We start from the raw sequence: 23,667 nt of genomic DNA on the forward strand, positions 1-23,667 counted from the left end.
ACTTTATAAGCACTTACACGAGTGCATGGATCATGCTATCCCTAATAGAACCAAGATGTTATCCTCCAAAAAAAGGAAGCCAATCTGGTGGTCCTCTGCCATAAACAAACTCTACAACAGAAGAAAGAAACTGTTGCAAAAAAGAGTAAAATCCCATGACTGAAGGAACTCCCTGGTCAACCTCAGTAAGAAGCTGAGATCCCTCATAAAATCCTCCAAAGCTAGTTCCGAAAACAAAATTGCCACTGACTCTAAAGACAACCACAAAGCATTCTATAGCTATGTCAAGAATCTAAATGGGAACACTCAGATCTGCTCTGAGTTACAGCATAATGGCACTAAATATACAGAACCAACTGATATTGCCAACATCCTAGCAGATAGGTTCAGTGCTAACTTTACCCCCCTCTCACCCCCTAGAGGGCCCATCTCTATACCGGAAGAATGCAAAGTTCCTATAATCACGGCTGCACAGGTAAACAACACACTCTCCAAAGCCAAGAACACAGCATCCATGACAATATCCCAGGCTACGTTCTACATGAACTACAGAATGAGCTGGCACCCTACCTAAGCACCATGTTCAATCATAGCCTCACCTCAGGCTTTGTACCCACTGAATGGCGTACCGCGACAGTTATCCCACTCCACAAAGGGGGAGCCATGATGGACCCCGGGGACTACCACCCCATTAGCCTGATGAGCCTGGTCTGCAAGGCCATGGAACGTATCATCATGGAACTCATAAACAAAGACATTGGTAATCTCCAAACTCTGGACCCTACTCAGTTTGGATTTGTAAAAGGCAGATCATGTCTCCTAAACCTGATTGACTTCTTTGAAGCAGTCACCAAAGCCATAGATGAGGGTAAAATGGTTCACACAGCTTATCTAGATCTCGCCAAGGCTTTCGACACCACCACCCCCCCCCCTCTGGAATTATAGATAAACTCACTAAACTAGGTATAAATCCCTATGTCACAAGATGGGATGCCAACTGGCTCACGGACAGAACCCACACTGTGAAAGTAGCGGATTCCAAATCCGACATCAGACCAGTGACAAGTGGAGTACTGCAGGGTTCAGTCCTGGGTCCTCTCCTGTTTGGTATCTACTTCTCTGAAGTGCAGGCCAACACAGAAGGTCTTTGGCTAACAAAGTTTGCAGATGACTGCAAACTAGGAGCCATAATCGAAACTCCTAATGATGTGGACAAACTACAAAAGGGCCTCACTGAGACAGATACCTGGTGTCAAAGCCATGGCCTGAAGCTCAATGCCAAAAAGTATATTGTCATCCCCATTGGTAAAAACTCTGTACCCATGAACTACCACATAGCTGGTAGTCTACTTAATGCCAAAAATGTGATAAGAGACCTTGGGACACAGGTGGACAGTAGTCTCTCCTTTGATAATCACATCACCACAGTGGTCAGGAAATCCTTTTATGTGGCTCATCTCATCACAAAAGGATTCTCATCCAGAAAAAAAGAGGTCATTGTTCCCCTCTACTCATCACTCATTAGACCCATTATAGAGTACAATGCCCCTTTTGGTATGTACCTCACAAGACATCTACAACAACTGGAAAGTCCACAGAAATACCTCACAAAGAGGATTACTGGCCTCAAACAGATGCCCTATGCAGACCGTCTCAAAAAGCTACAGCTTTACTCCATCACATATCGCCTACTCAGGGGCGATCTCTGCCTAACATGCAAAGCTATGTCAAACCCAGAGCTGTTGGACATGCTCCACTTAAAGAAATCCCAATCTCTCTGAGCTACACACTCTAGGGACCTTAACCTTGTCACCACAATAAACAGAACATGCTGGAGGGATAGATTCCTGTCCCAGGGACTTCCCATACTCTGGAACAGACTACCTATCTATGTTAAACAGAGCTCCTCATTAGCACTCTTCAAGAAAAATCTTGATGACTGGATGGGAAATGGGAAATTCACCCCGGGGATTACTTCTGTGGCTCTGCTCGACAGGGGCACAGGAAAATAATTTTCTTGGGTGGCGAAAGCCAGGGTACATTTTTTGGCTAGGCTTGTATGGGCCCTAGGGCCGATAGCCTAGTACCTACCTATGAACATGTGAGAGTGCCTGTGGATTAGGATTAGAGTCAGGGTTAGGTAAGGGAATAGATATGGTGTTCTGTGTGTGTGTGTGTGTGTGTGTGTGTATGTGTGTGTGTGTGTGTGTGTGTGTGTGTGCGTGTGTGTGTGCGTGTGTGTGCGGTGTGCGTGTGTGCGTGTGTATGTCTGTGTGTCTGTGTGTGTGCACGCATGCATGAGTGTTTGAAGGTTATGTAAAGGATCGTACAAGAGGATAGATTTTAGGAGTGAGTATATGCATGTTTGCAGGATGGGGCTACAGTAAGGTTTAGGTAAGGGGATAGTGCGTGTGTGTGTGTGTGTGTGTGTGTGTGTGTGTGTGTGTGTGTGTGTGTGTATGTGTGTGGTATGTGAGTTGTATATGTGTTTTCCGAAAGTAAGGTGTTGGATTACGTTTAGGTTTAGGGACAGTGGTAGGGTTATCATGAATTAGTAAGGAAGTGCCAGGAGTGAAGGCCAGCGTCTTATGGAATGGTGTTTCCTGACCAATAGACCAACTGAAAAGTGGGAATACCATACTACAAACAGAAGAAATTAACTGTATAGATAGCTAAGGAAATTGCATTCATTACTATGGAAACTTTCAGTGACTGTGCTTATAGATAACTCAATATGACAAAATAATCGCATGCTACCTTGAATAAATTGTTCATCCATGTTGTTTCTTTTTTGTTTTACTAATAGACTGCACATTGTTTTACTATCTAGGTGACAGTGGTCTAAAGGGAGACAAAGGTTTCAGAGGTGAAGCATATTCAGGTCCTCCTGGTCTGCCTGGGCCAATAGGTAAAGTATGCAGTTGTTATATTACTAACACACCAGAACATATTAGATAATTAAGAAATTCATCTAAAGACTTTATAGTTTTAAATACAACTTCCCTGACTACGTCTCACTGTTAAAAATAATCAGAATGCTGATACTTTGATTTTCCTTTGCTCTCACTAAACATTTTAGCCTCTGAATTCCATTATTTTAGACACACAGAAGGCACTATAATCAGTTCTCAGGACTCAGTTATCTTTGCGATGGAATTTAACTGTACTTATGGAATTTTAAACCTAACGGGAACTCTGGATCCCCACTGTGCTTAGATGCAAATATAATATGATAAATTATCACCTGTAGGGTATAGATGTTTTATTGACAATAGTTAAAATTGTTACTGCTGCCTCACTCAAGACTCACAGCTGATTTGTAAAACTATATTAACTGTAACTGTTTTTAACAATCTGTTGTCATGACCTTTATAAATGAACTGTCTCTATGACTGAACTGTAAAACCTTTCCATGCATATAATAAAATTTAACTGCACATTCTCAATTTTAATTGTTACTGTAAATTTTGCCTTTACAGGCCTTGGTTATACCTGAAAAGGGTTTTCAGATCAGCCTACCTACCCACTTAACAAACAAAAATAAATACATAAATAAAGAGGGTTTCCAACTGTCCCTCTTTACACAAGACAATACAAATTTGGGCTGTTGAGCCTTGTAAAAAAGTATGAAAAATGACAAATGTAATAAGATTTCAACACATAAAAATGTTTCCTACATTTTCTCCATTATTTGCACAAAATAATTATGTTATACCTAAAATGACAGAAGTAACTCAAATTCTATAAAAATGGAAAAAGTGAAGTATAGTCCTTTGCACTGGCTAGGGGTATCTTTTACATACACCTGAGCTACCACCATCTCAGGCATATGGGACCTTGGTTTACCATGTATTTGAAACACAACTATTGGAAAAAAAGCACAGAATACATGGTATGCAAAATGAAAACAGTAAATTAGATACAAACAGAAAGACAAGTACAAGCAATATACTGCAAGCATTGGAATCTGAATCTTAAAAAAAAACAAAAAAAAACCACTTTTTTAAAAATGGATGCTAGAGTAGTGATGTAGCTCATGAATATTTATTTTATTTTTATAAAGAAATCACATACAATATTTCTTATTTTTATAACTTCTTCACATTTTGTTTAAAAAATGCTTATCTTAGACATTCTATATTTCTGCCTCTTACTCCTACTATTTCCTTTCAGTTGTACTCGCTTACAGGGAGGTGAGTTTCAGGTAATGGAGAGTAAGGTTTCTGTAACAAAGTGAGGTATTTGCCAGCTATGCCAGAAGTAGGGTAGTGGATGTGTGACATATGCCAGCATAACTAGCTGGAATTTTGTAAAGAATTGTATGTCATTTGTATATCAAACTGATTTGTACATATGTTTGTGTTAAAAATGTATTTGTAAAGTTGATTGTGTTAAAAATGTACCAACAGTGGATCCTGACTGTACTGTAACTGATTAAATGTATATGTTTTAAGACAGATACCGGAAAAGAAGATGTTAATCTCAGCCCAGCTAACTTTAAAAAATAGTAAGAAATTAAATTACTTAATCTAAGCCATAAAGATTGTATCATACAGTTCTGATTGCAGCCAGAGACGAAATGTCTGCAAAAGCAAGGACTAGGAATCCAGCTCCATTGTCTCTAGTAGGTAACTAATTGCTACTCTGGAAGAGTAGAAATATTTAATGCTTTTATGACTTCCAGAAGCTGAAACAGATATTTGCAAGTTCTATGTATGTGGATTATTGATACATACGTGCTAAATCCTGGCAGCGTCTAGCCAAGGGGATAGCATGGGAACCAGAAGTCAGATGACCAGATGTATGTGATGTCATTCTGGAATTCATCACTAAAATTATGTTTTAATACTAGATGAGACTGAAGTCTCAGAGCAGTCTTTTTTTTTTGGAACCTGACAAGGGAGGACCCCTCACCTATTTCATCTTGACTTGCTGTAGTAAGTGAACCAGGGAACAGTAATTCTTTAGATTAGTCAGGAAAATATAGTGAGATTAGTTAAGTACTGTTTTTCTATATCTGTGCAAATTTATTCATCTGTGTTATTTCAATATTTCCTGGGGCTGAAACTCTGGTGTTTATTGTAAATAGATATTTAGTATTCTCATGTTCTTTTATTATGTATTATTAAATATATTTAAACGTTTCATTGTGGCTGGTCCATTAGAGAATATTTTAAACTTTGAGAGGATTTATATCTATTTGGTGACACTGTGGCCACTCCCGAAAACCTTATTGCATTGGCCAAACACTATCATTTGTATTAATATTAATTTCACTCGGTATAATTGGGTACCCTTGTAAGAACCATAGAGTAGCTGGCTTTGGAGTGTCTGGAGGCAGCGTTACTACCTTAAAGTCTGGGCAGAAGGAGGAATAGCTATTAAATCTATCCCAGTCTTTCCCAGGTGTGTGTGTGTCTGTGTGTGTGTGTGTGTGAAGTAATTCTCAAAAAGTGTGTGTGTCAGCTGCTTGGAGCAGGGACATGAAGCACTGGTTTCACAGAGAGAGTGGTGGAGGACTTGGCTTGGTCAATCGGCTGAGGACTCAACTCTACAGTTGTGCCAGTGTGGAGTCTTATTGGGGATCTAAAGAGAGAGAGAAAACCAGTAACTGGAATGAGTGTGTTCCCTGTGTGCTCTTAAGATAAATTGTGCTTGATGCAGACAGCTGCGTCTGGAAATACTGGGTGCATCCATTTTGTTCCAAGTGAATATCCCTCACCAGTGTCAGTGGTGAGGATTCAAGCTCCATGATTACTGGCCCAGAGTGGGGACTTCACATATTTGTGAGCAGTGGTATGGATATTAATTGAACTTCTGTAGCCTGAAGGCAGTTGTCACTGAAGGTGGGTGTACTCTCAAGCATCCACAAGGTAAACATTCAGTTTAATTTCACAACAGTTTTTATTTATTTTTGTTAGTTTAGTTTGGTCAAGGAAAGCAGGCAAAGATGTCAGCAAATGATTATGGCAAGCTGACAAAGAACCAGTTGGCCAAGGTGTGTGAAGCCAAGGGACTGGTGAATGCCAACCTGACTAAAGAGGAAATTATTTCAGCCTTTGTTGTAGCTCAGACCAGCAACCAGGAGGATAACCAGTCTGGTGATTGGGATTTGCAGCCCTCAGAAACAGGACAGTTTACCTTTTCTGAACCCCAGAAGCAATAAAGGTCAGTAAATTTCTTCCACAGTTTGCAGAGGGTGATCATTTTGACAGTTTTATTCATATATTTGAAAGAATATATAAATAGTATAATGCTGACCATGGGCTCTGGGCACAGTTTGTGACCCCCTTATTCCATGGTAAAGCTGTAAATGCAGTTTCTAAATTCTCTTATATTGATTGTTTAAACCATGATAAAGTAAATAAATGTTTACTTGAATGTTTTAAGTTAACACCTGAAGCTTATGGAATAAAAGTTTTGTGAGCATAGATGCAAGGCAGAAGAAAGTGTGCGTGATTATATTGCTGAGCTAAGCACTTATTTTCATAGATGGGTGAGTCAAGTCACTACTTTTGAAGGGCTGGCAGAACTTCTGGTGAAGGAACAAGCCTTTAGTACTTTGCCTGAGGACATGAGAACCTGGTTGGCAGACTGAGAGTGTAACTCTGCAGATTAGCTGGGGGAAAAGGAGAAATCTCTGCTTAGCAAGCAGGGCACCACTGCACAAGAAAGTGATATCCAGTGCTGTGCATTGATATAAGGGAACCCACGGGGGGCAGCCTAAACCACCCCAACAGAGTCCACCAGTAACAGATGAAGCCACTACTTCAGGCACACAGCCAGCATCAAGGGTTAAATGTTTTAAATGTAACCAGTGGGGCTATGTATCACATAGATGTCCATGGAGGCAAGTCAGTGAACAAAAGGTGAGGGAGCCAGCAAATGGAAATAACAGTATGCCAGTGGTAAGTTTTCTGTAGACAAAAGGGGGTATCAAACTATCACCAGAGTATATATCTTATCTTAGTGGACAGGCCACTGCTAAGAGAGACACAGCCTCAGACATAACCATTGTGAAGCCTGCAGTGGTTAAAAAGGAGCAGTACTTGCTTGGGCAGTCCACTCCAGTCAGAGCTTTAGGAAAGATCCCACTCCAATTGCCTTTGGCCAGGATTCACCTTGACTGGGAGGGTGAAAAATGAAGCAAGCAGGTAGGTGTGTTTGAGGTTATCCCTGCAAATGCCCTAATAGGGAATGATTTTAATAATGTAGTACCTTGTTTGCATGCAGTTATATACAGTCAAGATTGGAGACAGGCATGTGGAACTGGTAGCCTGGGGGAGACCCATACAGACCCCACACCTGAAGCCAGGGCTGGTGATGAGGCTATTTCAGGGAGGGAGCTACCCTGTAGCATTCAGCCTGAAGGTGAGCCACAGCTGCTTGTAGGTACTGATGTTCTCTTGGAGAGAGTGACTACAAGGGCAGAGGTGAGTGGTAGTACCCAGGCTGACAGTGAGGCACCACTGTCAGAGGATACCAGACTTCCTGTAGAAGGAGAGCTGGGAAGAATTACAAAGAAAGTGTTGAGACAGGCTCAGCTCTTGGACCCTACACTAAGAGGCTTGAGGGAGGTAGCTACTGATGTGTCTGATTCTCAAGGAAAAGGGGAGTCTGTATATTGGAACAAAGGGTTACAGTATAGAGAGTAGACCCCTGAGGAGGGCTAGAGGGTGAGGTAATACAGCAGTTGCTTGTGCCCAGAGCTTACCATCTGGCACTTCTAGCCATAGCCCATGACATTCCCTTTTCCAGGTCATATGGGCAGAAAGCATACCAAGATAGGTATTATGCAGAATTTTAATTGGTATGGGATTGCAAGGGATGTAAGAGGGTACTACAGGACCTGTGGGCAGTGCCAAAAAGTAGGCAAGACAGGAGGTAAGGTCAAGGCTCCTTTGATGCCTTTGTCTGTGATTGAGAAGACATTTCAGTGGGTATTCATGGATATTTTGGGGCCTCTGAGTACCCCCAAGTTCCACAGGGAAGAAGTATATCCTGGTGGTAGTAGATTATGCTACTAGATACCCTGCCTGAGGCAGTGGCTCTGTCCTCCATCGAGGCAGAGAATTTGCCAAATGCTTTGTTAGAGATTTTTGGCAGGATAGGTTTCCCAAGCGAAATACTGACTGACAAAGGTGACAATTCCATGTCAGACCTGCTGGCTTGTCTGTGGAAATGCTGTAGGTTGAAGCACCTAAAGATAACCTCCTTCCATCCCCAGACTAATGGTCTTAAGGAGAGGTTAAACTCTACACTAAAGACCATGCTACAGGCATTTGCAGACCAGTTTAAGAGAGAGTGGGACAAATATTTGCCCCCATCTGCTATTTGCATACAGAGAGATACCACAGGAATCCACAGGTTTTTCACCCTTTGAGTTGCTGTACGGGCATAGTTTGAGGGGGCCTTTAGATTTGATTTGTGATGAGTGGGAGGGTGAGTGTAAATCCCACAAGGGGTCTGTTGTGGCATATGTCCTAAACCTCAGGACAAGACTTAGGGAGGTCATTGGCTTGGCCTAGGAGAACCTGTCAGGATCCCAATAGCAGATAAAGGTCTGGTATGACAGGAATGCGATAACCTGAGAGTATGCTGTGAGACAGCAAGATATGGTTCTCATTTCTATCAGACACAATAAGCTGCAGGCAGCTTGGCAGGAACCCTTTAATGTGATAAGGAAGGTCAGTGATGTTAACTACATAGTAGAACTGCTAGGCAGGAGGCAGGGGCACAAATTGTACTGTGTTAACATAATGAAGCCTTTCCATGACAGGGAGGCCCGTGTGGTAAGTATTTGCAGTAGAAGACAGGCGGAGTCTGAGGGAATCTATGGCTACATCAAGCCAGCCAGCAAAATGCCAAGTTACTAAGGTGGAAAGTAGGGTTGCAGGCATATGACATGAGAGTGTATCACTGTAGTGGGGTCAGCAATGCCAATGCAGATGGGTTCTCAAGACAGGATATGGGTTAATGTATTCCCTGACAGGCCCATTCTTCTCAAGCAATGTTTCTCAAGGGTCACTTGAAAAAATTAGCTTGAGTCTTCAAAGGGGAGGGAGATTTGATGATGTGAGGTATTGCCAGATATGCCAAGAGAAGTAGGGCAGTGGATGTGTAACATTTACCAGCACAGCTAGCTGGAATTTTGTAAAGAATTATATGTAATTTGTATATCAAACTGATGTGTTCAGATGCTTGTGTTGAAAATGTATTTGTAAAGCTTTGTGTTAAAAATGTACCAACAGTGGACCCTGACTGTATTGTAACTGATTAAATGTATATGTTTTAACACAGGATACTGGAAGGGAAGAGGTTAACCTCAGTCCAGTTAACTTTAAAAAAATAGTAAGAAATTAAATTACATAATTTAGAACACAAGAGTGTATCTTACAGTTCTGATTGCAGCCAGAGATGAAATGTCTTCAAAAACAAGGACTAGGAATCCATCTGCATTGTCTCTAGCAGGGAACTAATTGCTACTCTAGAAGAGTTGAAATATGTTATGGTTTTATGACTTCCAAAAGCTGCAACAGATCTTAGCAAGCTCTATGTGTCTGCACTATTGACACGTGTGCTAAATCCTGGCAGCTTCTAGCCAAGGGAGTAGCATGGGAACCAGACATCAGATGACCAAATGTACGTGATGTCATTCTGGAATCCTTCACTAAAGTGATGTTTTAATACAAGATGAGACTGAAGTCCCACAGCAGTCTGTTTTTTTTGGAACCTGACAAGGAAAGACCCCTAACCTACTTCATCTTGACTTGCTGTAGTAAATGAACCAGGGAATACCAATTTGTTAGATCAGTCAGGACATACAGTGAGATTAGTTAAGTACAGTTTTTCTGTATCTGTGTAAATCTATTCATCTGTATTATTTCAATACTTCCTGTGATTGAAACGCTGGTGTTTGTTGTAAATAGATATTTAGTATTTTCATGTTTTTCTATTATTTATTATTAAATATATTTAAAAGTTTCATTGTGGCTTGCCCTTTACAGAATATTTTAAGCTTTGAGAGGACGTACATCTATTTGGTGACACTGTAGCCACTCCCGAAAGACTTACTTCATTGGCCAAACACTATAATTTGTATTAATATTAATTTCACCCAGTATAATTGGGTACTCTTGTAAGAGCCATAGAGCAGCTGGCTTTGAGGTTTCTGGTGACAGTGTAACTGCCTTATAGTCTGGGTGGAAGGGGGGGTAGCTATTAAATCTGTCCCAGCCTTTCCCAGGTGTGTGAACATGAAATCTCAAAGAGTGTGTGTGTCAGCTGCTTGGAGCAGGGGCACAAAGCACTGGTTTCACAGACAGAGAGTAGTATAGGACTTGGCTTGGACACTCGGCTGAGGACTCAACTCTACAGTTGTGCCAGTGGGGGAGTCTTACTGGGGATCTGGAAAGACAGCCCCCAGACTGAATGTGTTCCCTGTTTGCTCTTAAGGGAAATCATGCTTGATGCAGTAAGTTGCGTCTAGAAGTATAGAGTGTATCCATTTTTGTTGCAAATTAACGTTTTCCTCCAGTGTTAGTGTTGAGGATTCAGGCTCCTTGATTACTGGGCCAGAGATGGGATATCACAGTTTCTAATAGATATTTCAACCATATCTAATGTTCCTTGGGGCTAACAATGGTTCTTCTCTACACTTAAATTGTCACACAGTGACATCAATATGAAATGTGCACATTTTCATTTGTATTACACTGCAAATGTCCACTTCTACAGCTTAAAAGATGTCTCCATGCTAAAAACAACATTTCCTCAACCTGGGATGCACTTTCATTACTAAAAATGTATGTTTATAGTGTCACATGTAAATAATATGCTACTTAGCTGTTTCCATTTCTGTGCTATTCAGACTATCAGTGCACATCGTGTTAATTTGCAGGAAATTTCACATCACATTCTCTTAGAATTTTTGTGACTGGCCCTACATCTTAAAATGTATGATACTGTGAGCTTTTAGTCTACGAAAAAAACACACAACAAAATGTTTGTAGCCTGTTGTAGCACCTCTCATTTGAACTAATATAATGCATTGTGTCTGGGAATACAAGTTTACTCAAGCATAGAAACTATGATACAGAAAACAAGTCATCTCCATTAGGCTAGGTGCCAGTCATATGACTAGATAATTCAGTTATAAATGTCAGGAAATATGACACCTCTGGCTGACTTTTCATTAGCTGGAAAAGTTTCAATAACTAAAAAAAAAAAAAAAAAAAGAAACCTACTTTGACCATGGTCTTGGTGATGTAAGACATAGCCACTGAAATTTTGCTTTGGAAATGGGAAAGATCATGATCCAAAAATTTACTGTCAAGATTTTCTAAACACAATCAGTATTCAGAATACTACCTTATTAAGTAACCAGAAGAATCAGTCTAGAAGAAAAGAAACTAGAGTAAATATACTGTTATAATTCAGAATACATTGTTGGATAAAGAAGCCTTATCTGTGAAACAAAATCACTTCAGTAAGGCAGACCCCCTTTAGGCCATTTGAGATAGAACAAATTATAACACTAATATTTACCAAATAGAATGATGCAAGTATATTGTTAGGATAAGATGTGTTCTTTTTTATTTAGTTTCTTATTATACAGTCCTTTATTTGTAAAAAGGCTACTATTGCTCATCTTTCCAACATCAACAGTGGGAAACCAGTTAAAAAGCAAACTCTTCCTCCAGGAGAGGAAAGCAGGTCTCATTCTGACTAGATGACCATATCACTTGACCCACCCCCGATACTGCCACCAATAACTGAACCCAAGTTGCAGGTAGCTTAGGTCAAAGTCTGTGCCTCTTAGCTATCTGTAAGTTTCACGGGGAAGGATTTTGCTTCTACATTTTCACGTACAATTAAATTTAATTTTAAAACTTAACTTTACTAGTAAGTTAACATGGAATTTTTAAAAAATGGAATAAATTAGTTAACATGACTGGGGTTGTAATACACTTCCTATGAGCCTTAGTGCAACATAACATTGTTAACAATTAACATGACTGGTTTGTAATATATTTCTTATGTTCCACTGCATTAGGACAGAATAAAACAATGCCATTTAAGGAAATGGGATCAAAGCAGAAAATAAAACATGTTTTGCATAGAGCAAGTCCCCCCAACACACACACAATGCAGTGGTGTTTACTCCTGCATCTCCATACTTACTATAACAAACTTGGATGTCACACAATCTCAAGGTAGCTTAACATTTTCCTAATATAGATATTAATCCTGTTCATTTAAGTGGGCTCATTTTATTGATGCTCAATTAAATGAGACACAATAAAACAAGTGAATACCATGATTCTGATGAAGTTCCTGGATGTAGTGGAACGAAAGTGCTAAATCATTTATTCAAGTTTTATCTTACTCGCATGTTTGCCTTTATTGAATTCCTGTTGCTGGACTGAGTTTTGTTGTGGTTTTGGTGTTATTCACTCAATGGATTCATTGGTTTTTAGCTTTGGTGTACCATGATATAGATATAATGCCTATACAGCTGTTGGTTGCTCGATATGTTAGCTCCCCTAGAATTTAAAAACTGCACTTCTTTGAAGAAAGTATAGTTGTGTAAAATCTTACTATAAAAGTAGATGTCCTTCTCTTCACTGTTGCAGTATTCTTCACTGAAAGTACGTCTTTCCTGCCAAGGATAGCCCAACATCTGGCAGTATACCAAAGCATTTAGATCTTACATACACCATATGTCACACATAAACTCCCCATGTTTGGCCATATGTGCTGGAACCATAGGGTGCGGGGGAGGGAGTGCCCCCCCCCCCACTTTTAGAGCTGTAGAGGGAGGAGGGACCCAACGGAGGAGAGTGACGCTAATGTGAATTTGAACTGCTCAAAAAAAAAAGTGAAATTGAACTGTGCGGAAACACAGCCTGCTGCCAGAGTCAAGGACATGTTTTATTTTATGTGCTCCATTTATCTTGGAAGGATTTTATGAGCTCCATTTATCTTGAAAGGAAGGTATGCTAATCTTGGAAGGAAGGTATGCGACTGTGCTCCTATACTGCTTTAGAGCTGGTATTATACTCTGTTACTGCTTTAAAACTGGTAGGCTTTGTTTCTCTTTGTAATTAACTTTTTTTACTTGCGTATCTGTTCTTTCCTCCTTACCTCAACACCATCTCGGTGTCAAGAAGTGTTTTTTTAAAGGTATTAGCATTCAGAAAGGACTGAACCCAAGATAAATAATGAGTGAATGGCTTATCTTATATTATCCACACAGTTGTGCAGTATACATAGGCTTACAGAGCTAAGGCTGAGTTCTGGTACACTGGACCAGACATAGTGAATGTGTGAGAAGCTGAGTTCTGGTACACTGGACCAGATGTAGTGAATGTGTGAGAGGAAAAGAACAGGTTAGGCTGATGAAGTAGAATGTGAGGCTATGTGACATTGAGATGAACTAGTACAGTATTGGTTCTTGTTAAGAGATTGATGACCATTATTAGATGAAACTACAGAATATGAACAAATAATGAGCTGTTCTGATAGAAGGCAACAAATATAACTAAAAAGCTGTGTCTGCTTTATTGAACAAGTTACCTTTAGTAAGAGAAACAATAAAACTTAGTACCAGACTAAGAAAATTAGTTATAATGAAGGCTGCTTTAAGCTGTGAAGATATTTTTACAGAGGATATCACAGAGCTGAGTGAAACAAAAAGTTTGGTTTAGTCATGTTCCAATATATATTTATTGTTTTACAGCTTCCACCTTGAGGTGGCTTGAGAGGTTGTAAATAAATTATCTTTCCTTCTTTTTTATGTTCTGAGGGGTTCTTCAACCTTTAGGGACCTCTTTAGATTCTTGGGTGATACTGAAGATGAAGTATATTTTTAGGACATTTAAGTCATCTGCATGCACTATGGCTTGTATATAATGAAGATCTTGGGTCTGAGAGTTGAGAGTTAGTATACTCTGAAGAATAATAATAGACTCAAAATCCCAACATGGTGTGGGGAGGGCAGAGATGGAGGACGATATAGGTATCCCTTTCTACAGTTTAGTGAAGTAGGCAACTGGCTTGTACTAAATATTAACTCTTAAAGAAGTGCTAGTTTATAATGGTTATCCTACATGTGATCAACAACTAGTTTGCTGTCATTTCCCAGTCCCGTTTGGCTAAAATTACCTTTCTCTGATCAGATTTTCCGGTACTTGAATTGATTGAGAAATCAGTTTTTATAGCTACTGCTGTCCCTTTGCAGGGTGCTTCTCCTTCCCTATGGATGTGCAAAAGTGAAGTTAGTATATTTAAGTAAGTAATATTTAAGTAAGAGGGTATGGAGAGCACAGATAAACATGTTAGCTACATTTTGTACTTGGTATATCTGGACTGATATGTCTGCATTTGGCAGGTGTGAAGTTGACTTCTTTCAGTAAAACTAAGCTGCTCAATAAAGCATGCTGCCATCAAATTGTCTGTATATGGTTGCTAATAAATAATATGGTATTGTGCTTCGGTACTGCTTCAGAGCTGGTATTGTGCTCCATTATTGCTTTAGAACTGGTGTGTATGTGTGTGAAATGCCCCAGTTACTTATGGCTGGCAGCTAGAAGTACCCATGCTCAAACACTGTACCTTAGGTACAAGGGCCTGCATTCTCTACCCATACCACCATTGAAGTTAGCTCTCAACTGAGAATATTTGGCTCATACTTTTGGTCAGTTCCTCTTAAAGTTTGTGGTTTTCTGGCAAATCAGTGAGAATGGAATTCACTAAATAATGATAGCCCTTTAAGTTTGTCTTCCTATTTAGGAAACACATGGTAACACAAAACACTATTTTAGCAACTTTCTAAGATTATACAAGCAATATTTAAAATGTGTCCCTAGTTTTGGGCCTTTGCCCCCCCCCCCAATGCATTTTGGCTTTTTCCAGATTTCTTCTGTTGTGAAACTGAGAGATTTAGTTGTGTCAAGTGGATACTGCAGTTTCAGTGTTGTTGCCTCACATCAAGAGGTTCTCTGGTTTTATTTTCGGCTGGGGTGCCTTCTGTGTGGAGTCTGTATGTCCTCCATGTGTTTGTGTGGGTTTCCTCTAGGTGCTTTGGTTTCCTTCCATATTACAAAGACATGTGTCTGGAGCATTTCTCCCTGGGCCTCTGCTGAAAATTGGCTTCATTCCAAGTTGGACTTTCCTGGTAAATAAATAAAAAAATTTACAAGAAGATCAGAGCTTCAGGGAAGAGAAGTTTAGTGCTGCTTTTTCCAAGTCTATTCACATTGTTAGTAAAACAAGAGGTAGTAGCCTTACTTTTGATGCAGAATGCTGTGGGTTTTACTCCTACAGTATGCAGATGGATCGATGATACTGTACTGTGTTGTACTTTAAAGGGAGTGGATGCTGCAGTCCTGTGAATGTCCTCCTTTGGAGGGGTTACATAGTAACTATGAACCTGTTATCCATTTGCCATCCATTCCCTATTGCAATATTACTAGCCTATCATTTTTTAATGTAACATAGGCAATTTATTCTTCAAGGGCAACACTTTACTTGTAGATGAAACAATGAAATATAAAGCTGTTTCCAAGCAGCACGCTCTTCATTAGTTAGAGAACCCTTTAATGTGGAATTATTTAGATGGTTTATTTCTGCAGAGATGTTGCATATTTACTGCTATTGGTGGATTGTAATGACAGAAGTTTGAGTGGCCTTTTATGGTTGAAATTTTCTGAAATGGGTAATTTTGTCATTATTGGTTCATACATTTTGCTTCAATGCTTACTCGAAGACTGTTCAAAACTACTAATTTAAAACACATTCTAACAAATGGTGCTGTATTATACAACAAATATAATTTAATACAATCAGGAAGGTGAATCAAAGAATGCATACATGTATGCATGGCCCTAAAAATGTGTTTGAAAACAGCCCAGAGGAAAGTGTGAAAGGCTTAAAATCATGGGCAAATTGTAACCTTTACTCTTGTTACCAAAGCAATGGATGAAGGAACAGTTCACACCACATTACCTTTATCTGGCCAAGCCTTTTGACACAATCCCCTACTCAGGTGTAGTACAAAAGATGAATAATGTTGGGGCGAACATTTGCATCACTAGCTGGATTGCCAGCTTGCTCACAGGATGCAGGAGATCAAAATAGGGGAAGAGGCCAATCACCAATGGAGTCCTCCAAGGTTCAGTGCTGAGACTTTTTCTGTTTGGTATATACATCTCAAAAGTAAAAGGAAATACCAAAGGGCTTTGGCCATCTAAGTTTGAGATTACTGCAAGCTAGGAGCAGTTATTGAATCCCCAAATGACTTAACCATCATGCAGGAAGGTATGTCCCAAATAATAACTGGTGTCAAAATCATGACAATGCCCTCTGAGAACTGACCCAATTGTTTGGCATTTGGGAACTTGCATGTACAGTAACCTAACTTTTGACCAACATGTGCACAGAGTCATAAAGTCTTTCTATATTGCACAGCTTATAAACAAATTGATTGTGACTAAATCTAGAGATGTTATTGTCCCCCTTTACAAAGCCCTTATTAGGTCAATCATTTTGTATAATGCCCACTTTGGCATGTATCTGTCCAGCCTCATGCAACAATTGGAATACCTTCAGAGATACTTTACTAAAAGGATACAAGTCCTAAACAATAGGTCTTGCATGGACCACCTCAAAGACTTATTACTATACTCAGTATCCTACAGAGTGCTTAGAGGTGACATGTCTGGCATACAAGGCATTCTCCGACCTAATACAGATGGACCTACTGAACATCAGCAAGTGAAATGGCATCAGAAATACTCAGTCCAGGTATCCAAACTGAATGTGGTGAAGATATATATATATATCACAGAGGCTAGCACTGTTCCAGAACAGACTATCCATAACAATAAAACAAAGCTCATCTGTCCATATTCAAATATAACTTGGATCTAAGGATGGGTAATAGAAAATGTACTCCAGGATTGCCCCTCATGCTACTAATGGATAGAGGCAGTTCCTAAATGCTGCATCTCTTACATAGGTCCTCTCAAATTATCTATGGTATGATCACAGTTATTTTTACTAAGGCTAATATACAATTATCAGCCATGGGTTAGGTAAGACCAATCAGAAAATGTTAATTCAATCACCAAAAGGAAATTGGCTAAGTTTAAAATGTCCTCCAAGTGAACCTATGTTGTGGTAGTAAATTAGATCATTAAGTGAACCTCTCACCCTCCGCCTCCCTCCCCCAGTCTTCAACAGCTTCCAGCGCCTATGCGTTTGGCACAGGGCACAAAGGTGATATACAGATGCAATTACCCATGACTGAACTGCTCCAGGAGGAGCAGAACACTCCCAAGGATAAAGAAGAACATGCACATCCAGAACATAAAAGTTCAGAGGGAAATCGCAGCGACAGCCCCTTGACCATGAGGACAACAAAACACAGGGGCAAGAACTAGAAAAGAGGGGGAAGAATAGAGGGCCTGAATACTGCAACAGTGAAGAGAAGGACACCAACTGCTATAGCAAGATTTTATATAACTGTACTATGTCCTTCCATATCACTGTTTCAGTATTCTTCACTGAAGGGAGAGTAGAACAGCTAAGAAGAAGCCTGGCAGGAGGAAGGTACAGAAGACCCCTCTACAAACCCATGCAGAATAGCCTTGTCAAAACCTGCCCTATCCCTGGAAATAGCATCCAATTTATAATGCTTAGTGAAGGTAGGAACAGAGGACAAAGTAGCAGTCTCAAGTTTGGAACTGGTGTCCAAACCCTTGAAAAAGGCACCAGAAGAGGCAAACACCCTAGTAGAATATGCCTTTCCAGAGGAAGAAAGACATTTGCCATTAAAGGAATAACAAAAGAAAATGGCATTAGAAATCCAGGAGGAAATGGTATGCTTGGAAACAGTCAAACCCAAAGTCCAGGGATTAAAGGAAACAAAAAGTTGATCAGACTTGTGAAAAACCTTTCTTTTATCTAAATAATAACTGAGCTGTCTATCCAGGTCCAAGGTGTGAAGAATTTTCTCACTGGCAGACTGCAGAGGAGAAAAAAGAAAGGAAGTTGAATGGACTGATTAAGTGATAGCTCATTAACAACCTTGGGCATAAAAAAAGGATTATTACTAAGAGACACCCTGTCTCTATGAAAAATATAAAAGGGAGAACTAGCCATAAGAGCCTGAAGTTCTGAAACTCTCGTGGATAAAGTGAGAGCCAACAACAGAACAGTCTTCCAAGTACAATGTTGCAAGGAAGATGAACTAGCCAGTTTAAAAGGAGCCTGAGTCAATTTTTCAAGTACAAAATTGAGGTCCCAAGAAGGAGGAATAGGATTTCATGGGGGCTTGATATGAAGGACACCTTTACGAAATTGCTTGACCTCAAACCAAGAGGCCAAAGGAGGATTCAAAGGCAGATAAGCACAGAATGCAGACGTGAGCTTTAAATAAAGAATATGTCAAACCAGCATGGAGAAAGATCCCACAAATAAGAGAGAGAACTAAGTGGACCCCCAGTGAAAAAGGATCCTGAGGGTGACAGAGGCACAAAACAGAAAATCTTTTCTATTCAGCCAGATATGATTTTCTAGTAGTCAGTTCCTGGCCTCCTACAGGCCCTGAAGCACATCATCAGAAAAATGTGCCTGAAAGGGATCAAAACCCCATTACTCAGATTCATTTGAAGAGTGGACAATTGAGGATGGAGAAGAGCTCCTTTGTCTTGTGTAAGAAGATCCACCTGATGAGGAAACTTGTGGTGATTGGTTCTAGCCAGATGAAGAAGAAGGATAAATCTGTACTGACTGAGTCAAAAGAGAGTCATTAACAAGATTTTGGGAGAGTCATGCTTGATCTTGTGCAGAAGTCTCGGCAGCAGAGGAAGGAGAGAAAAGGCATACAGAAACATTCCCTTCCAAGGAGACGTCAGGGAATCCACTTTCCAAGGCAGAGGACTTGGTACTCTTGAACAGAATAGGAGAAGTTATTTATCCAGAGAAGAGCCAAAAAGATCAACCAGAGGAATACCCCACTGATGGACTATGTCCAGAAACACGTCTGTGAAGCATCCATTTGTGAGCTTGTTTTCTGGACCTGCTCAGAGAGTCTGCAACTAGGTTGTGCTCTGAAGAAACGTAAACCACCTGATAACTGATAGTCAGATACCATGCCTGAAGAGCTAGTCTGCAAAGAAGATAAGACCCTATTCCTCCACCTCCTTGTTGATATACCACATCATGGTGGCATTGCTCATGATGATTTTCAGGGTGTCAGTAAGAAAAAGGGGAATCAAAAGCCTTATGTTGATATGATCTGACCTCTGGTGAGGAGGCAGAAACTCTGAACCTTGAGATGATCACAAGAGACACCCCACCCCAGGCTTGAGGTGTCTGTGAGCAGTTCTTGTGAAGGAACTGGAGCCTGAAAGGGCAGCCCCAGATTGAGAGAAATTTGGTGAATCCACCACTGGAGCTCAAGTTTGAGACAAAGGAGTTCAGGAACAGGGTACTCCAGGGGGTGACAGTGTTGAAGCCACACCAATCTGAGGTATCATTGTAATTTTCTCTTATGGAGTCTGGCAAGAGAAAGCATGGGAATGATAGAGGCCATAAAGCCCATAATTCTGAGAAGTTCCCTGGCCATGATAGAGGACAGAGGAAGAAGAGACTGGAAGAAGGCTGCTAAAGACAGAACTTTGGCAGCATGAAGAGAATCCAACATGGGAATAGTCTGAATTTTGCAACTAAAAAAAATGTGATCTTGGGAGAGTGTGAAGACAGACAATTTGTGATTGATGGTGAATCCCAGACTTCATAAAAGAAGAGTGGTGAAGTCGTGATGCTGTAGGAGACTGCTGGGAGAAAAAGCCTAAACAAGCAAGTTGTCCGGATATGGGAATATCTGTATCACTTGAAAACTGCAATAATTCAATGACAGGAATAAGGCATTTGGTGAATACCCTTGAAGCAGTAGAAAGACCAAAGGGCAAAGCAGAACACTACAAATGAGGGGAAGAAGCAGAAAAATTAAAAAAATCCTGAAAAGCAGATGAATGGGGATATGAAGATAGCCTTCCTTGAGTTCAATGGAAACCAAGAAGGCCTGAGGAACAAGAAGAAGAAATAAAGTCTGAAGAGACGGCCACCTAAAAGAAGGGAACTTCAGGAAAGTGCTGAAAATAGAAAGGTCCAGGACTGGTTTCCAAGCCCCCTCTTTCCACAGAACCAAAAACATCCTGGAGTAAAAACCCCTTCCCACTGGGGTGGGTGGAACAGACTTAATGGTGTCTCGGTCTAAAAAGGATGACAAAATTTATAGGAAATAAGAAAGTTGGTGTGGAGGAGGCTGCAGAATGCCTGAGGGGACTTCCATACCATGAAATACCTCTGATGAATTATAAACAGAACCCAAGGAATCTGAAATGATCTATTGCCAGTTTGGGAGGGACAGAGAAAGATGGTGGGACAAGGGGACCTGGCGGGGGGGGGCAAAATGTCAGACAGAGACAGGTTTGCCCTGAAAAGGAGGTTTCTGAGATGCAGGAGTCTGAGTAGATTTGGCAGGAGGAATACGTCTAGATCCCTTCCCACCTTTGGAAGGCTGACAAGGCTGCCTGCGGACAAGGGCAGATTTAGAGGGATGATTCCACTGAAATTTAGGAATGTTGTTGTATCTTTCGGCTTTTCCTGGTGAGGGGTCGCCACAGCGAAACTCCGGTCCACTAATGATTGGCAGTAGATTTTTACATACCGACTTACCAGGCCTGATGCACAACCTTCAACGAAGGTACGCCCATTCACGCATGTCTCCACACAGAAGACGCTTTAGCTGAGAATCGAACAGGACAACATCTTGCTGTGAGGCGACAACGCTACCGCAGTACCACCACCGCAGTCCTGAAATGTAGGAATAGGGGAGACAAAAATATGCTTAAGTTCTTGTATGGCCTTACGCTTATCCTGTAGCAGCTGTCCCAAAAAGATTTTGATTATCCAGAGCAGCATTTGAAAGCTTGGCTTTAATATCATCAGGCAAGGCCTAAGGATGTATAAACTATACACTGGAATCGATGCTGACAGAGTTTATAGTCATTTAGAAGAAAACTCAATCACAGCAATAGAACAAAAGGGTAACAAAGGAAAGTCATATTTAACAAAGGATCATTTATTTGTTAAATAAAGTCATAATGAAGAACTGTTGTTGGATCAGTTGGGCAGGAAAACAAGAAGGATGCTTCATGCTCATCAAATGATTTATAAAACTCACTGTATACCAAGACTATATATATTTCTCATTCTGAAGGAGGTATGGTCTTCCTCAAAACTAATTACATATATAGATCTGCAGTCGTAGGACTGCATACATATCTGCTGACCTTACAAGACCCAAATGTAGTGAATGTTTTAAAACATGAGGAGAATAAGTCTAAGATGACTTCTGCTTAGTTTAACAGAAGCATATTGGTATTATAAGGGAATGGAAATCAAACCAGAAGTAGATAAAAATCAGGCAGCAAATAAATGTGCCAAAAAACAAAAGAAAAAATATAAGGTGAAGGATCAGATGACAAGGCAAGAAATGTGGAAAATGCATATAGTTGCAAGTATAGAAAACCGTTTGAACAACCTCATATTAATTAGGACCGAATGCAGAAATGATTAAGGAGAGGTGAATTTAAACCAAAAGATATTGGCAGCCCAAGACAGTGGACTATGAGTACACATTGGTTTACAAAGTCCATTACAAATGTGGGAGAAACAGACAAATGTGGGTTTTGTAAAACAGAACTGGAAACAGTTGCACATCTTCTTGCTGGTTGTGATATACTAAGGGCAGAAGGGCAAAAGAACTGTATGCTAAAAGGCATAATAATATAACAAGACTGTTGCATTGGGGATTGCGCAAATATTATAATATTGAAGTAGCTGAAAAACATTGGAAACATGAGACACAAAGCATTATAGAAAATGATGAAGTCTACATCACATGGGATCACTCACTGCCAACAGTTCATAAAACAGATGTGAGAAAACCAGATATAGTAGTTCATGATAAGAAGACAAAAGTAATATTGATCATTGAAATTGCTACACCCAGTGACTACAGTGCCTTAAATACAGACAGTCACAAAGTCATAAAATACCAGGACTTGTAGGCAGAAATGAGGGCAATGTGGAAGAAGGATACCCATACAGTCCCAATAGTAGCAGCAGCAATGGAGCTTATAAAAAGAATTTTACAATCATGCTTAGATATGATACAGATACATGTAAGTCCGTATGAACTGCAAAAGAAGTCATTACTGGGGCACATTGTGGGTGCTGCAAAGTGCACTTCTGGCAAACATCAAAGATTGAAACAATGCTAATTTATGAACTTTAATCATACTCTGACTTAAGAATGGGGTCCATTCCTGTCATGGTATTAGAAAAACCTAAAAGACTTGGAGAAATTTAAAAAAAAGTGCAAAGCCAAGAATAACACCTCATAATAGAATCAAAAGTAGAAACCTTACAAGAGGCATCAGCAGCATAATAGCTGCATTTGATGGAGTGATGAGCAACCTGGAAATGGTCCATAGCAGAGAAAGAGCTGAAGTTTTCCTTTCAGAATTAGGAAGATCAAACACAACTGTAGCTGCCCCAGAAAGGAGAGCTAAGACATACCTGTCATATGGATTTGATAATTCATAGCCCAAAAAGGTAAGATGGCAACAGTTTATACCTTCTTTACAAACAAGTCCTTATTAACTGGCGGGGAAGATCAAGGAGGTGCAGGGACTGATATCCCCCCTTGGGAGGCTTCAGGGCCATCAAGGCACTGAACAGACCTTGGGTAAAATCTTGCCATTCTTGTTGAGGATCTGTAGCAACTGGGGTTATATGCTTCTACTTTTGTTTTTTTCTTAAGGGAGGCATCTGCTCTAACAACTCTAGGTGGTGCTGACTCTTAACGAGATTCAATAAGAGTACTGGGAACCTTCTCCAAAACTAAGATTGAGGAATTTCCTCAGGCCCCACAGAAATAATCAACTGTGGTTTCCCCCTCAATGTCTGGCACTGATGTTTGAAAAGCCTCGGTTGAGATACGAGAACATGGATCCATGCTGGCCTCCAGAGGAGTCATGGAGAGGAATCTGAGGCTGGACAACAACAGGATCAGGTCTAGACTTCCTGAACTTCTTCTTACAGGATGACTGTCCCTCGGGGCAGGAGGATTTGGCCACAGCATCCTGAGTCAGCAATTTAAGATGTTGGTTCCCAGGTATATGGGAAGAGATGGTAAGTGACTATGAAGGGTCTTAAAGACAAATGCTTGACAGACAGTACACTTTGTGTGGTCATAGGAAGCATGAAGGCAAAAAAGACATTGGTCATAATGGTCTTTATGGGGAACCTGCCTTCCAGACTAACATTTTCCCTTCTTGGAAGACATGAACCCCAAGTAAGCAAAGAAAAAAAGAAAATGGAGAAGAAACCCAGATGGGGCACTTATCTAAAAATAGCTTGGTAACCAGCACAGCAAAGTGCACTTAGACTGACATGTGACAATGGCATTCAGATTGGGGGCAAGGAAGTTCTGGGTAAATGTGTCTGTACATCACTTAATGCCCTACTCTCAACACAGGAGCATACATGTGACGTACAACGTCTATAAGATCTAAAAGCTTTGGTATA

The 23,667-nt window shown here is 40.4% G+C and overlaps 1 protein-coding gene across 1 annotated transcript in view; it reads left to right on the forward strand.

The window, feature by feature from the left end:
• The window catches only part of LOC122797026 (collagen alpha-1(XXI) chain-like), a 1,114,432-nt gene that overhangs the window by 1,043,154 nt on the left and 47,611 nt on the right, over window positions 1-23,667 (forward strand). The window contains exon 29 of the mRNA XM_044065795.1: window positions 2,831-2,908. Within this exon, the coding sequence (XP_043921730.1) occupies window positions 2,831-2,908 (78 nt within the window). The remainder of the gene's footprint in view (window positions 1-2,830; window positions 2,909-23,667) is intronic.

Source organism: Protopterus annectens, chromosome 3.part0 (genome assembly GCF_019279795.1).
Source record: "Protopterus annectens isolate FY-2018-M chromosome 3.part0, PAN1.0, whole genome shotgun sequence".
NCBI lineage: Eukaryota > Metazoa > Chordata > Ceratodontiformes > Protopteridae > Protopterus > Protopterus annectens.